At 33.3% G+C, this 11,884-nt stretch overlaps 1 protein-coding gene and 1 long non-coding RNA gene across 2 annotated transcripts; both read right to left on the bottom strand.

Annotated features, from left to right (window-relative positions):
* Positions 1-4,245: 4,245 nt before the first annotated feature.
* On the bottom strand, positions 4,246-4,979 carry LOC142529961 (putative germin-like protein 9-2). The gene has a single exon (XM_075635693.1). It carries the CDS (start codon positions 4,924-4,926, stop codon positions 4,312-4,314), a length of 615 nt encoding a protein of 204 aa, XP_075491808.1. The 5' UTR covers positions 4,927-4,979; the 3' UTR covers positions 4,246-4,311.
* Positions 4,980-5,784: 805 nt separating this feature from the next.
* LOC142528662 (uncharacterized) lies at positions 5,785-6,811 on the bottom strand. The gene is made up of 3 exons (XR_012815707.1): positions 6,725-6,811; positions 6,052-6,277; positions 5,785-5,882 (listed from the first exon to the last, which is right to left on the bottom strand). It is a non-coding gene; the product is annotated as an uncharacterized LOC142528662 (long non-coding RNA).
* Between the last annotated feature and the right edge of the window lie 5,073 nt (positions 6,812-11,884).

The following is an 11,884-nucleotide window of genomic DNA, read 5'->3' as shown; positions in this document are numbered from 1 at the left end:
TGAAATAATGAATCAATTCCATATAGTTTTTGTCAATATTTAACTATGGCTTAAGACTTACAACTCATGGTTTTATCCGACAACTAAACTGTATTTTGTTGCATTATTCACTTGTTGGAAACGACCACACATCATCCATAAAGTGGAAAAAATAAAATTCAGGATACTTCCAAATGAGGATATAGTAACTATGGTTACTAAGAAGCACCAGGGGAGCAAGAATACAAGGCCCAATCCGTCAGACTCCAGGTTTTGCACTAAGCCCAGAAATTACTCATGAGACCGTAAAAAAATATCAATTTAACTTTTTTCACAGGGCTAAAAAGAAGTTACAGATATCATATAACAGAGAATTGTCCAAAGTAAAATTGCATTAAAAACAACAATTAATAAACATGAAGAAGGCTCGTCACCAGGGTAAGCAAGAGAGATCACTTGCAGGCCCTCCAATGTTGACTGCTAGCAAAGGCTTTGGTAAAGGCTCAAACTCATCTTGCCAGGATTTAGCTGCATTACGAAGCACATCAAAATCTACTTGATGAACTGAGCAATTTTAGAACGAGAATTCATTGCAAATAAAACTTTACTGGCAAGTTCGCGGTATATGCTTGTTTGCTCAACTTCTCTCCTCCTCCCTTCCTCAAGGAAAATATTGAGATTAATTAACAAATACACCCTCATACTTTTAATAATGTTATTTTACCCCTATTTATTTGAGTAGGTCTTTTGTAAAACGGTCTCACGAATCTTTATCTGTGAGAATGATAAAATCTACTGATATTTGCAATAAAAGTAATACTATTAGCATAAAAAGTAATAATTTTTTTCATGGATGACTCAAATAAGAGATCCATCTCACAAAATACGACTTGTGAGATTGTCTCACACAAGTTTTTGTCTATTTATTTTGTGCCTAGCGAATCTATCATATATATCTTTTGATTCTATCTCAGCATCTGTTGTGTGTAGTATTTGATATCTTGAAAGTTTTTTTTTTTAAATTATAAAAATTAATTGGGGGTATTTTAGCAATTTGTAATTATTATCATCTTAGTACACGGACACTCTATTTTTTGTAACGAAAAAAATATATTAAACAAATACATGTTATATCGATTATATAAACACACAACACATCTCAAGAGACATTAGTTGTGAAGTTAATAACGTCCATGCCTATAAGTTACTTTTTTAGGTACAATATTTTCAAGGACTAGATAATTCGTAGAGAAAAAGATTGAGATTATGAGGAAAAATTCTTACTTTAAACGTAGTGTTTTTTGTATAATATAATATTCAAGTCACATACAATGCATTGATGCTACATCGATACTACGTTGAAAATAAGAACTAAATTAATTGCAAAAAAACAATAACAAAAAACGAAATAAAAATAAAATTTGACAACAATAGAAAATCGAAATCGCAAAAAATCAAAGATATGTAACCGAAAAACAATTTTCCCCTGTAAAACTCATTCGTTGTTTTCTACGTGATACATGTTTAATGTATTGCATTGTATTTGGAAAAAGAAGAAGATGAGGAAGAAGAAAGAGAATTTACCAAAAAATGTAACAGATTTCGTTTTGTCAATTCCAAATGGTGAATCCAAACCACACCATTATAATGCAGCAGTAATAATATAGAGATATAATATCCTTTACTCACATATCATTTATTCAAGGGCACATCCTTCAAAAGAATAACCAACTCAAAAAATGAACACAAAAACACCTATGTGCCAAAGTTGTACAGAAAATGCTGCCTCACAAATATACCACTTCTACAAGAAAACCATCGTCGTCGTGACCATCGACAAATCAAATCGATTAATATTTCAAAGGTCTCAATTCTTTTCAGGCCTTACAACTCTATTAGTTGTGTATAATTTTAGACATCAGAGATCAGGGTCATATCTATTTTCAGACCAAGATGATATGCGCAATATGAATTGCTAATTGTGAATCAGAGGTAATGCTGCAGGATGAGGTTGAAGACATAATCCATCCAACTGTAAGCAATGAAACTTAATGCATGAATAAATTACGCAAGGGCCACAGCTCCAAAACCATAGCTATTGGAGATACAATACAAGGAATGGAGCCTATGCAGGTAGCGTGGAGCTCAAAGGCTATGATTAAGGCCAGAGGCGCGCCTTGTCGAAGCAAGCATATCAAGACGTAATATTTGAGCATCTAAATATGAAATCTTTTTGGTGAAAACATAATGCAATTTGTATTACAATCTATTGCACTAATAAACAAATATCCAACATTCTCAGAACAGAAATTAATGATTACTGAATTGCGATTCCTATAGGCTATATTTACAGTATGGTTAATGAGCTCTAGAGCATTTAGAGCACATCAAGCCACATTCTTTGTGGCCAAGGAGCACACTTCATGGGAGGATTGGGCATTCAAACAAAACAGAGCAAGAGCCAGACCAAGCTGGAGATGAATAAATCAAGAAACAAGATAAAAAATGATTCTTCCACCCATTACTTGGAAAGGAAACTCAGATGATATACAAATAATGGCAATATAAGTTTCAGTCGAATAGAATATATTTACAATATCCTCAGCATCTATACAAAGAACATCAAATTACACACTTCCCGAGTTAAAGACATCAAATACCTTACACAGTAACTAAAGCAACAATAAGAACAGATATGAAACAATCAATCGCTGAAACCTGTCTTTCGCCAAACGGCATTGCGCACCTGCCTGAGATCCCTCCCTTTCAATGTCCTACCAACCCCCTCCATCACCGAGCATGCCAAAATAGGCGAATGCCGCGCCGCCACCACCTCATGCGGCGGCAATATCACCCCGTTCCCCTCCACTTCCTCCTCCTCCTCTTCCGGTAAGACACCTTCAAATTCCATCACCTTCTTTCGCAAAGCTTCAGGAATCACCGGCACATTAACCGGTACCGATTGGTGGTACAAACGCATCCTGTCCACCTGAGAAGGCATAGGTGGAGGCCGCTTTGGTATCATTATCCGAGACGAGAACGACGTGGAGGGGGAAGTGGAAGAGGACGAGGAGAGCGACACCGAAGTGGCCGCCTTGTGGTTGAACACGGGCCTGGAACTGGATCCTGATCGGGCTTTCGAGCTATCATTCAAGGCAGCTAAGATACCATGATTCTTCTGGCCGTGATTCTGAGCGTTCGCGGTGGGGCTGAGGCTCGGGTTGGCGTCGAGGTTCGATGGGGAAACACTACCGGAAGAGGAGCTGAAAATATCGTGCTCGGAGAGTTCTAGCGGAGGCGTGGCAGCGGATGATTGAGGCTGAAAGGTTCCCAAGAACCTATCGGCGGAGGGAGGGCTACGGCGGTGGTTGAGGGAACGGGTGACGGCGCCCCCGAGTTGTTCCATAGGAGAAGAGTGCGTGTGGAAAGTGATAGGAACCTTCCTGGTTGGATCAATAAATATTAACTAATCCCCGCCTGACTGGAAGCTAACTAATAAGTCGGTCAAAAACGTGTCCACAAATGACTTTGACATCAATTCACTCTAAAATAATTTGAAGGTGTTTCTTTTTCTTTTTTTTTTTTAATAAAACTGTTTTCATTAAAATGGGTAAAAAATTAATGTTACAAATACATTGGACATCCCCAGATTAAATCAAAAACTAAAAAACATCATATTTGAAGGTGTTTCTTGATTTCAGCAAGCATATGCTTTTGTTTTGTTTTGTTTTATCTTACATGTGGTGTAAACCCAAAACAAACAGAAAATGACTGGTTTTCAAATGGTAATATCTGAGAAATTTAAGTGCTTTGTTTGACAAGATCGAGCACTAGTTTGAAAACATCTTTCTTTAACAGACTTCATAATCCAACCAAATTCTAGCTAATGGGTATTCGCGTGGAGGGCATTGCTTTGTCAAAGTTTCATCCTATGAAGAAAACCTTGATTCAAGTGGCGGGTGTTAATTAAAGTCATGCCTGTATTTATAGAACACTTACAATAAAATAATCTGAGAAATATTTTTAAAAATGAAAGGTCAGTATGTAACAAAATAAAAGGATGCTATATTGCATGAGGGCTAAGGAAATTAAATCGAAATTGAAATTCAATTTTTCTAGGCCAAGTTATTGTCAAAGTAAAAATTTACCCAAAAAAAACTAAAACTTGAAGGCCTAAACAAAGAAATTTATCAGCTGGACACAAGGTCTGTGTGTTGAAAAAATATATATGATTCCCTTCCAATAAGTAAAGGCCCTTTTATTCATTACAAAGTTTAATGAAACCCCATAAATCCCATCTAAAAATCATAAAAAAGGAACATAAAAAGTTGATCATCCCTGTAACCCTGCCTTAATCTTCGAAATGGTGGCGACATCAGTCTTGAAAGACATAGCCAAAACACTGTCATCAATGGTGGAATTAAACAGGGTGTTTGGCAAAGAAACAGTGCCCGGATTAGCGCTCCCGAATGCAGAAATAGCGATGGCCGGATTCTTGGAATCAGCATTATACTGGTAATGAACCAGTCCTTTAGGAAACACAAACATGTCACCTGTTTGCAAAGTTTGAGTGTAGAGCTTATTTTTTGAATCCACAAATCCGACCTCCAATGAACCCATGATCACGAACAAGAGCTCGGCGGATCGGGGGTGCGTGTGAACTGGGTTTACGGATTGGCCCGGGTATACTAAGACAGCACCGGATACACTCTGTCCGTTTAGGGCAGGGAGTTGTTCCATGTTTGCTTTTAAAACTTTGAAGGATGGAGGGATTGGGTCGGAAACAAGTGATCGGAGACCGGTGAATGTGAAGAAGTTTCCATCGACTTGGGACAAGTTTGGTGGTAGGATAAAGTCGGTGAGGATATCAGGATCTCCTGCCTTTGCCGTTTGGGATATTGTAAGTGCAACTAGTACTAGGAAGATCATTTTCTTGCTGAAAGACATCTGATTTTTCACCTTTTCTCGGATAAGTTGTGATGTTTTGATCTTGTATTGTGGTGGTTTTGGATCCAAAAGTAATGGGATTTATATACACTACGAGTGTGTGATGTTGTATAGAAATTGGATTGTATACTCCGCTGGATGACATCGTGAATTTGAAACTTGATGGTACAAAGTGGATATGGACATTTTTCTTGTTGGAGTTTCTTGCTATTTAAAAGGATGTGCTCTTGTTTTGGTTTGTTTTATTTGTTGTTGAAGCACATATCGAACGGCAAATGACTGGCTTTCAAATGGTACTATCTGAGAATTTTAAGAACTTTGTTTGACAAGAGCACAAGTTTGACAACTTAAAGAGGCGGCTGATTTAATTTAGCGGACTTCACAATCCAAACCAAATTCTAACTGCATAGTCGGAGACTTGTTTACATTCACCGGCTTGCGGGGTGTACTAGGCTCGACCATGCCGTGATTCGAAGTGATTAGAGCCACCAAGACCGAGCTCCCAGCTCATGCCCCAACTCAAAGAACCATATCCATTATGTTCTTAAAAAATAAATAACTCTAAAATCAAGTCTCAAAATTAAAGAAATGCCAGAACAATGGTTCCACCCACTATAAAAGGTCTGAAAATTAGAATAATGGTTATCCAGATAAGTATATCCCAATGCATCAAAATTAGATAAAAATTCTGAATATATAGTCTTTACCATTTTATTAATTTTTTTTAAAAAAATATATATATATGGAACCCATGATGAATTCATTTACGAGTTTTTTTTTTCCCGAAATAAAAGCCATCCATATATATATATATATATATATATATATATATATATGTATGTATGTATGTATAAACTGATACATGTTTAATCAACATAAAGAAATTATTATCTCCACTTTAGTAAAACCATAGTGCCCCGTCCAATCCATTCATGTGTACTTGCACGTACCGTGAGCTGCAAGAAATAAAACCAAGTAATTTCGTACGCTGAATATGTACGATTTACAAAATAATTTTTCATCTACTTTACCTTTTTTATATCAAGTAAATTTCGTATAAAAACCTTTTTTTTTTGTATATAAAATTACACAGCAAAAATTTAAGGATGAGCCATAATAACTTACATGGATCGGTGGTGGTTATGGCGGCATGATATTCTGGGCACACATTGAATTGCCTGTATCTGAGGTTAAGAATATAGGAGACATGGCTGACTATGTTGTCGGGGAGGAAGCAATCTCCTCCAGGCTTTATTGCATTGCAATATTCTCCCTCGTGGCAAACTGAATAAAGATAGGTTTTCATGAACTGTTCTGAGGCACCTTGCTTCACCACACACCAGTCCAGACCCTGTGTAGCCCGATCAAAATTTCATTGAGACAATCGGAATATTTCGAAAAAAATTAAAAATCATTAAAAAAAATCAGATCTAAAACATTAACCTTTTATGTTAAACAATTGTTGTTTTGGTATATTTGGTCAGTGACATTAGATTGAAATCACAACAGTTTTTCCCTCTAAACCACCAACTCAGATAAAATAACATGTTTTTCTAGAACGCATTAAAAATAATTATTGGATAAAAAATATAAAAAAACAATATATTTGAAAGAAGAAGATATATATCAGCACCCAGTTTCGAATAAAGTTTTAATTTTATTAATCATTATTGAAAATTTTTTTCCAAAAAAAAAAGAAAATAAAAACTAAGTAAAGAAATCGAAGAACTTTAAATTCAAATATAACCTAACAAGTGACTTGTTAGTTACTATAAATAAGGTCTTGAAATATTTGTACCATGCACGCACTGACGCAGAGAAGCAGCAAAAACGAGCAGGAGAAAACATTTAGAGCTGCCATCACTTTCAATAATTTTAATTTGTGATACTTTCTGTCGATCACACATTTCTGCAGACATATATATACACACACATATGTAAATATATTGGTCACACAAAATAAAATTTCAACATTATTAGGTGAGATAGTTTCATATTTAAAATTAAATTGCTTTGATTTTGTGCATTAGATTTCTTTGACCCAATTATTTAATTAATGTGTTTCATGCAATTTCTAAAATATCATTGTCCCCCTTACAACAGTCAACAACTGCATAAAACATTCAATATGTCTCTATATATCTATATTATAAATTATGTTATATTATTAAGTATGATATATTTAGAGTAACTATGTTAGATGACACCAAAATATTTAATTCCATAATTATCTTTATTATCCTACTAAACACCTCCTCAAGTCACTCCATATTTTACATAGAAAAAAATCTAAACAAAATTTTCTTTTTAAATCGAAAAACTCTTCTAAATTGAAAATAATTTCATGTTAATTGTTAAGTGTCATTTTATCAAATTAAAATAAAAATAACACATACAACGCGTGCGCATCTTTTATTAGTATATATTAAGAATTGAGGAACATTAATACATCTTCTCTTTTTATATTATACACATAAATAAAGGGGATATCAAGGGTGGAGCCATGTGTTGCTTCGCCCGAGCAGTAGTCCGAGCGACCCATTTTTTTTTTTTCCTATTTTTTATACATTAAATTTATATTTCAATTTGTCAATTGCTCGATGACTCAATTTTACAAATAAAAAGGTACAAGCTCAACTCATAAAAAAGAGATGGCTTAAAAATTTTTAGCTCGGATAGAAATGAAAACCTGATTCCGTCATTGTATATAAAGGCAAGATATTCTACAAAAAAAAAATAAATAAATAAAAAAAAATAATAATAATATTTCTTGAGTATCTATTATTTTTAAATTTTAGTTAAAAAATGATTTGATTATTATAAATACTTTCATTTTATTCTTTTTCTTTTTTTTTTTCTGTTATCGATAATTGGAACAAAATAAAACTATCATTTCATTTTTATTCTCATTTCATTCTAAATTTGATTTCATTTGTATCTTATTTCTTTCTAATGGACCAATATCATAGCCTAATAATATTGATTTAATTTATCCTAATTTTGATTCAACAGCTAATGAAGGTTAAATTAATGGAAAGAACGTGATATTTAAAGCGAGACTTTATTTCAATTGATACAACTTTAATCAATTATTACATCAAAATTATTCCCTCCACGAGCATCTAATCCTTTCATGTGTACTTGCAGTTATCATAAGCTGCAACATAAAGGAACCCATCATAAATTAAATGTGCTAGAAATCCTGACAATTTGCAATACATATGTGCGTATAAATAGTTTTTTATACAGTATTTTTTTTACTTTTAAGTAAATTCAATGATTTTAAATTCAGAAGACGAAAATACTTTAATGAAAAATGAATTAATTTAAAACGTTTGGCTCGAATTACTTACATGGATCGTCGAGGGATATGGTGGCAATGTAAGTCGGGCACTCTTTGGTTGCCCTATAATTGAGGTTAAGAACATAGGAGACATGATTGATTAAGCCGCCGGGAAGGAATCAATCTCCGCCAGGCTTCACCGCGCTGCAATCCAGCCTTGAGCAGGCTTCGTCGAGGAAATGTTGCATGAAGGTTGGCGGGGCATAATACAACACGATACACCAGTCCAGCCCCTGCATGTGCCACCAAATCAAAATAAATTTAAAAACTAGCTAGGGGAGATTTTTTATGTAAAAACTTGAAAGTTTTTGTACCATGCATGCACTAACGCTCAGAAGCAACAAAATCGAGCAGGATAAAACTTTTAGCGTCGCCATTGATTTTGCTTAATTATGTGTTTCGATTCCGATCCTTGTGTTGATTATACATGTGCACACAGATATACGTACACAGATAGATACATACTGGCCCCACAAAATCAAAATCCAACATACATAATCTAGTGAAATATTTCATTACTGCTATATTACATTAATTTGCATCGTGCTTTGAGTTAATTACCTTGACTTCACGGGCGGAGCCACACTCATATATACCCGGGATTGACCCAATTTTTTTTAAAAAAAAATTATATATAGATTTTGTATAATTTTGGAATAATATAATATTAGCCCGGGTAGATCAATTTAAAATATTAAAAGATTATAGAGTTTAAAATTCTAGCCCGGTCAGAGCCATATTTCTGGCTCCGCCACTGCTTGATTTGATTATTTATTACATCGATATATATTATATTCAAGGAAAAAAATTCAAAAAAACGTATCAAAATTTGATTGGCCTACATAGATTTTATTAATATAATTAGTTAATTTTTTATTTTTTGTGCAATAAATTAGTTTATCTCTGATGTTTTCCACGTGTATACCGATTTTCGTCATTTCGTATATTAATAATATATCCGATTAAAATTTAGAACTCCAACTGTAATCGAACTAAATATGCAAAAATATGTCGCAACAAGATAAACTTTTTAGATTGCCGAAAATATATACAGCTAGTTTATAGCAATCTCCTCCGGGCCTTATCGCGCTGCAGTCTAGCCTAGCGCGCGCAAGCTTCGTCCAAGTAACTTTTCATGTCTGATTCCCGCACGGTGGGACTCGCCAAACACCAGTCCTGGCCCTACATCACCACCAATCAAATTTTTTTAAAACTCGTAACCGCTGTCTTTCAAAATACATAATAAATTTAGTCTAAAATTTGGTAATACCAAAAGAAATTGAAATTTTTTTAAAAAAATAAGTTGTTTGATTTTAAAAATAGCCCTCTTCTATGTATTGACATACTCGGAAAACGAAAAATTTAAGCGTCCATAATTTTATACCTTGCAAACATTAAAGCACCTTACCTTATATTATACTCTACTATATATAATACTTGGGAAATAAGAGAGAAAAAATGGCTTATACGACATAGAATACTCGTGATATAATAGAGACAAAATAGTGAATTTGTGATATTTTTAAAATCTTCAAAATATCATTCTTTTTTTAGCTTTCCCTATTTCTTTTTTTGGATGAAAATTAAATTTATAAAAAATTATTAAAAAGCAGAAAATTTTATATTTTATATTTAATAGTTTTCAGTTTTAATTTCAATTTTTTAACAAAAGTTCTACTCGTACAAAAAAAAATAAATTGACTGGACATATACACAACAACACATAGAGATTTTATTACTAAGACAAAAACTTGTTTGAGAAGGTCTTACGGGTCGTATTTATGAGAAGTATCTCTTATTTGAGTCATCCATGAAAAAATATTACTTTTCATGTTAAGAGTATTACTTTCTTGAGTAGGTCTCTTGTGAGACGGTCTCACGAATTTTCATCTGTGAGAAGGGTTAAGCCTACCGATATTTACAATAAAAAGTAATATCCTTAGCATAAGAAATAATATTTTTTCATGGATGACCCAAATAAGAGATTTGTCTCACAAAATATGACATGTGAGACCGTTTCACACAAGTTTTTCCCTATTTTTTATTGTGAATATCAGTAGGGTTGACCCGTCTCATAGATAAAGATTCGTGAGATCGTTTCATAAGAGAGCTACACGATCACTGATAAGCTGCTAATTAAGTATTAACAGATCGCTTTGGCCCAACGACAATCTCATTTGTAAATATAGTGACGGCTAGGGTTCGGGTTATACTCCCTACCCCTTAACCCCACGCCCATATTCCAAAATATATGATGATACTGAAATATTTGAAAGTTAGTTACAATTATTCTGTTGCTTTCTAACATTTTTTTTTATAAAGTTGTTGCTTTCTAACAATTGACATATCAATTATTGTGTATTTTTTAATGGCAAAAACTCGTGTGAGACGGTCTCACGAGTCGTATTTTGTGAGACGAATATCTTTTTTGAGTCATCCATAAAAAATATTACTTTTTATTGTGAATATCGGTAGGGTTGACCCGTCTTACAGATAAAGATTCGTGATACCGTCTCACAAGAGACCTACTCTTTTTTAATTCAAGAAAAACAGAATTTATTTATTTATTTTAAATGGGATTCGACAATGGCTGCCCCAAGATTCTGATCTTGACCTAATGAATGTATATTCTATATGGAGTAAGGACTACTGCCACGATCGATTATTTCATTTTCATCGATGTTCTACAGAATTCTTCTATTTTGTTTCACCTAATAATTCAGCCCCACGTCATGCTTCAATTGATTCCACGGAATTACACTACATAAATTAGTTGCTAGCCGTGCTTATTGTGTACAATCGATTATACATGGGCGGGCTTAAATTTTTATATATATATATATATACTTATATAAATATTATTATTTCAGTTGACTCTCGATTTTTTGTTAGAAAATTGAAATCGTGATCGATTTTTTATACTTTTTCTCTGCTATTTTAATCAAAAAACACATTATTTCTTAAAAAAAATCTTCATTCCTTTGTTAAATTGTTCTATTCAAGTAGGTCAGATTTCTCAAATGGGAGAAATTATATATCGTGTCGTTTTTTATTGAATGTGATTTTTCTTATCTGTTTGTGTGTTGTTTTTAATTGATTTGGTTTTTGGTCACCATGATTCTATAATCTTATAATTTGCTTATTTGGTCTGTGGACTACTTTTTACTCAATTCACTCATAGTCATCTCTTGCGTCTTTTAATATTTAAACTATAATTTGGATTTGTTTTGTGACAAAAATCAATTATCTATGTATCCTTATTTTAAAGATTCTTATTTTGTTTGTATCATCATACAGTCGTTTATGACTCCTGAAATTAAACCTGGAGAATTAATTCTTGAGTTTTTTTTAGTTTAAATATTGAATATTTGTGAAAATTACGTGCATTTAACTATCAATAGGTCTCTTATAAGATGATCTCACAAATTTTTATCTATGAGACGGGTCAACCTTACTGATATTCACAATAAAAAGTAATACTCTTAGCATAAAAAGTAATACTTTAATGGATGACACAAATAAGATATCTGTCTCACAAGTAAGATCCGTGAGACCGTCGCACACAAGTTTTTTTCTTTAATTATTATCACTCTTTTAATAAAAATATTACATAAG

Source organism: Primulina tabacum, chromosome 16 (genome assembly GCF_025594145.1).
Source record: "Primulina tabacum isolate GXHZ01 chromosome 16, ASM2559414v2, whole genome shotgun sequence".
In the NCBI taxonomy this organism is placed as follows: Eukaryota; Viridiplantae; Streptophyta; class Magnoliopsida; order Lamiales; family Gesneriaceae; genus Primulina; species Primulina tabacum.
The sequence above is the reverse complement of the archived record's forward strand: the minus strand, read 5'-3'. Positions and strand labels throughout refer to the sequence as shown.

Bases quoted from the DNA above. Each gene is read 5' to 3' on its own strand.
- LOC142529961 (XM_075635693.1), bottom strand. From the start codon at position 4,926: ATGTCTTTCAGCAAGAAAATGATCTTCCTAGTACTAGTTGCACTTACA.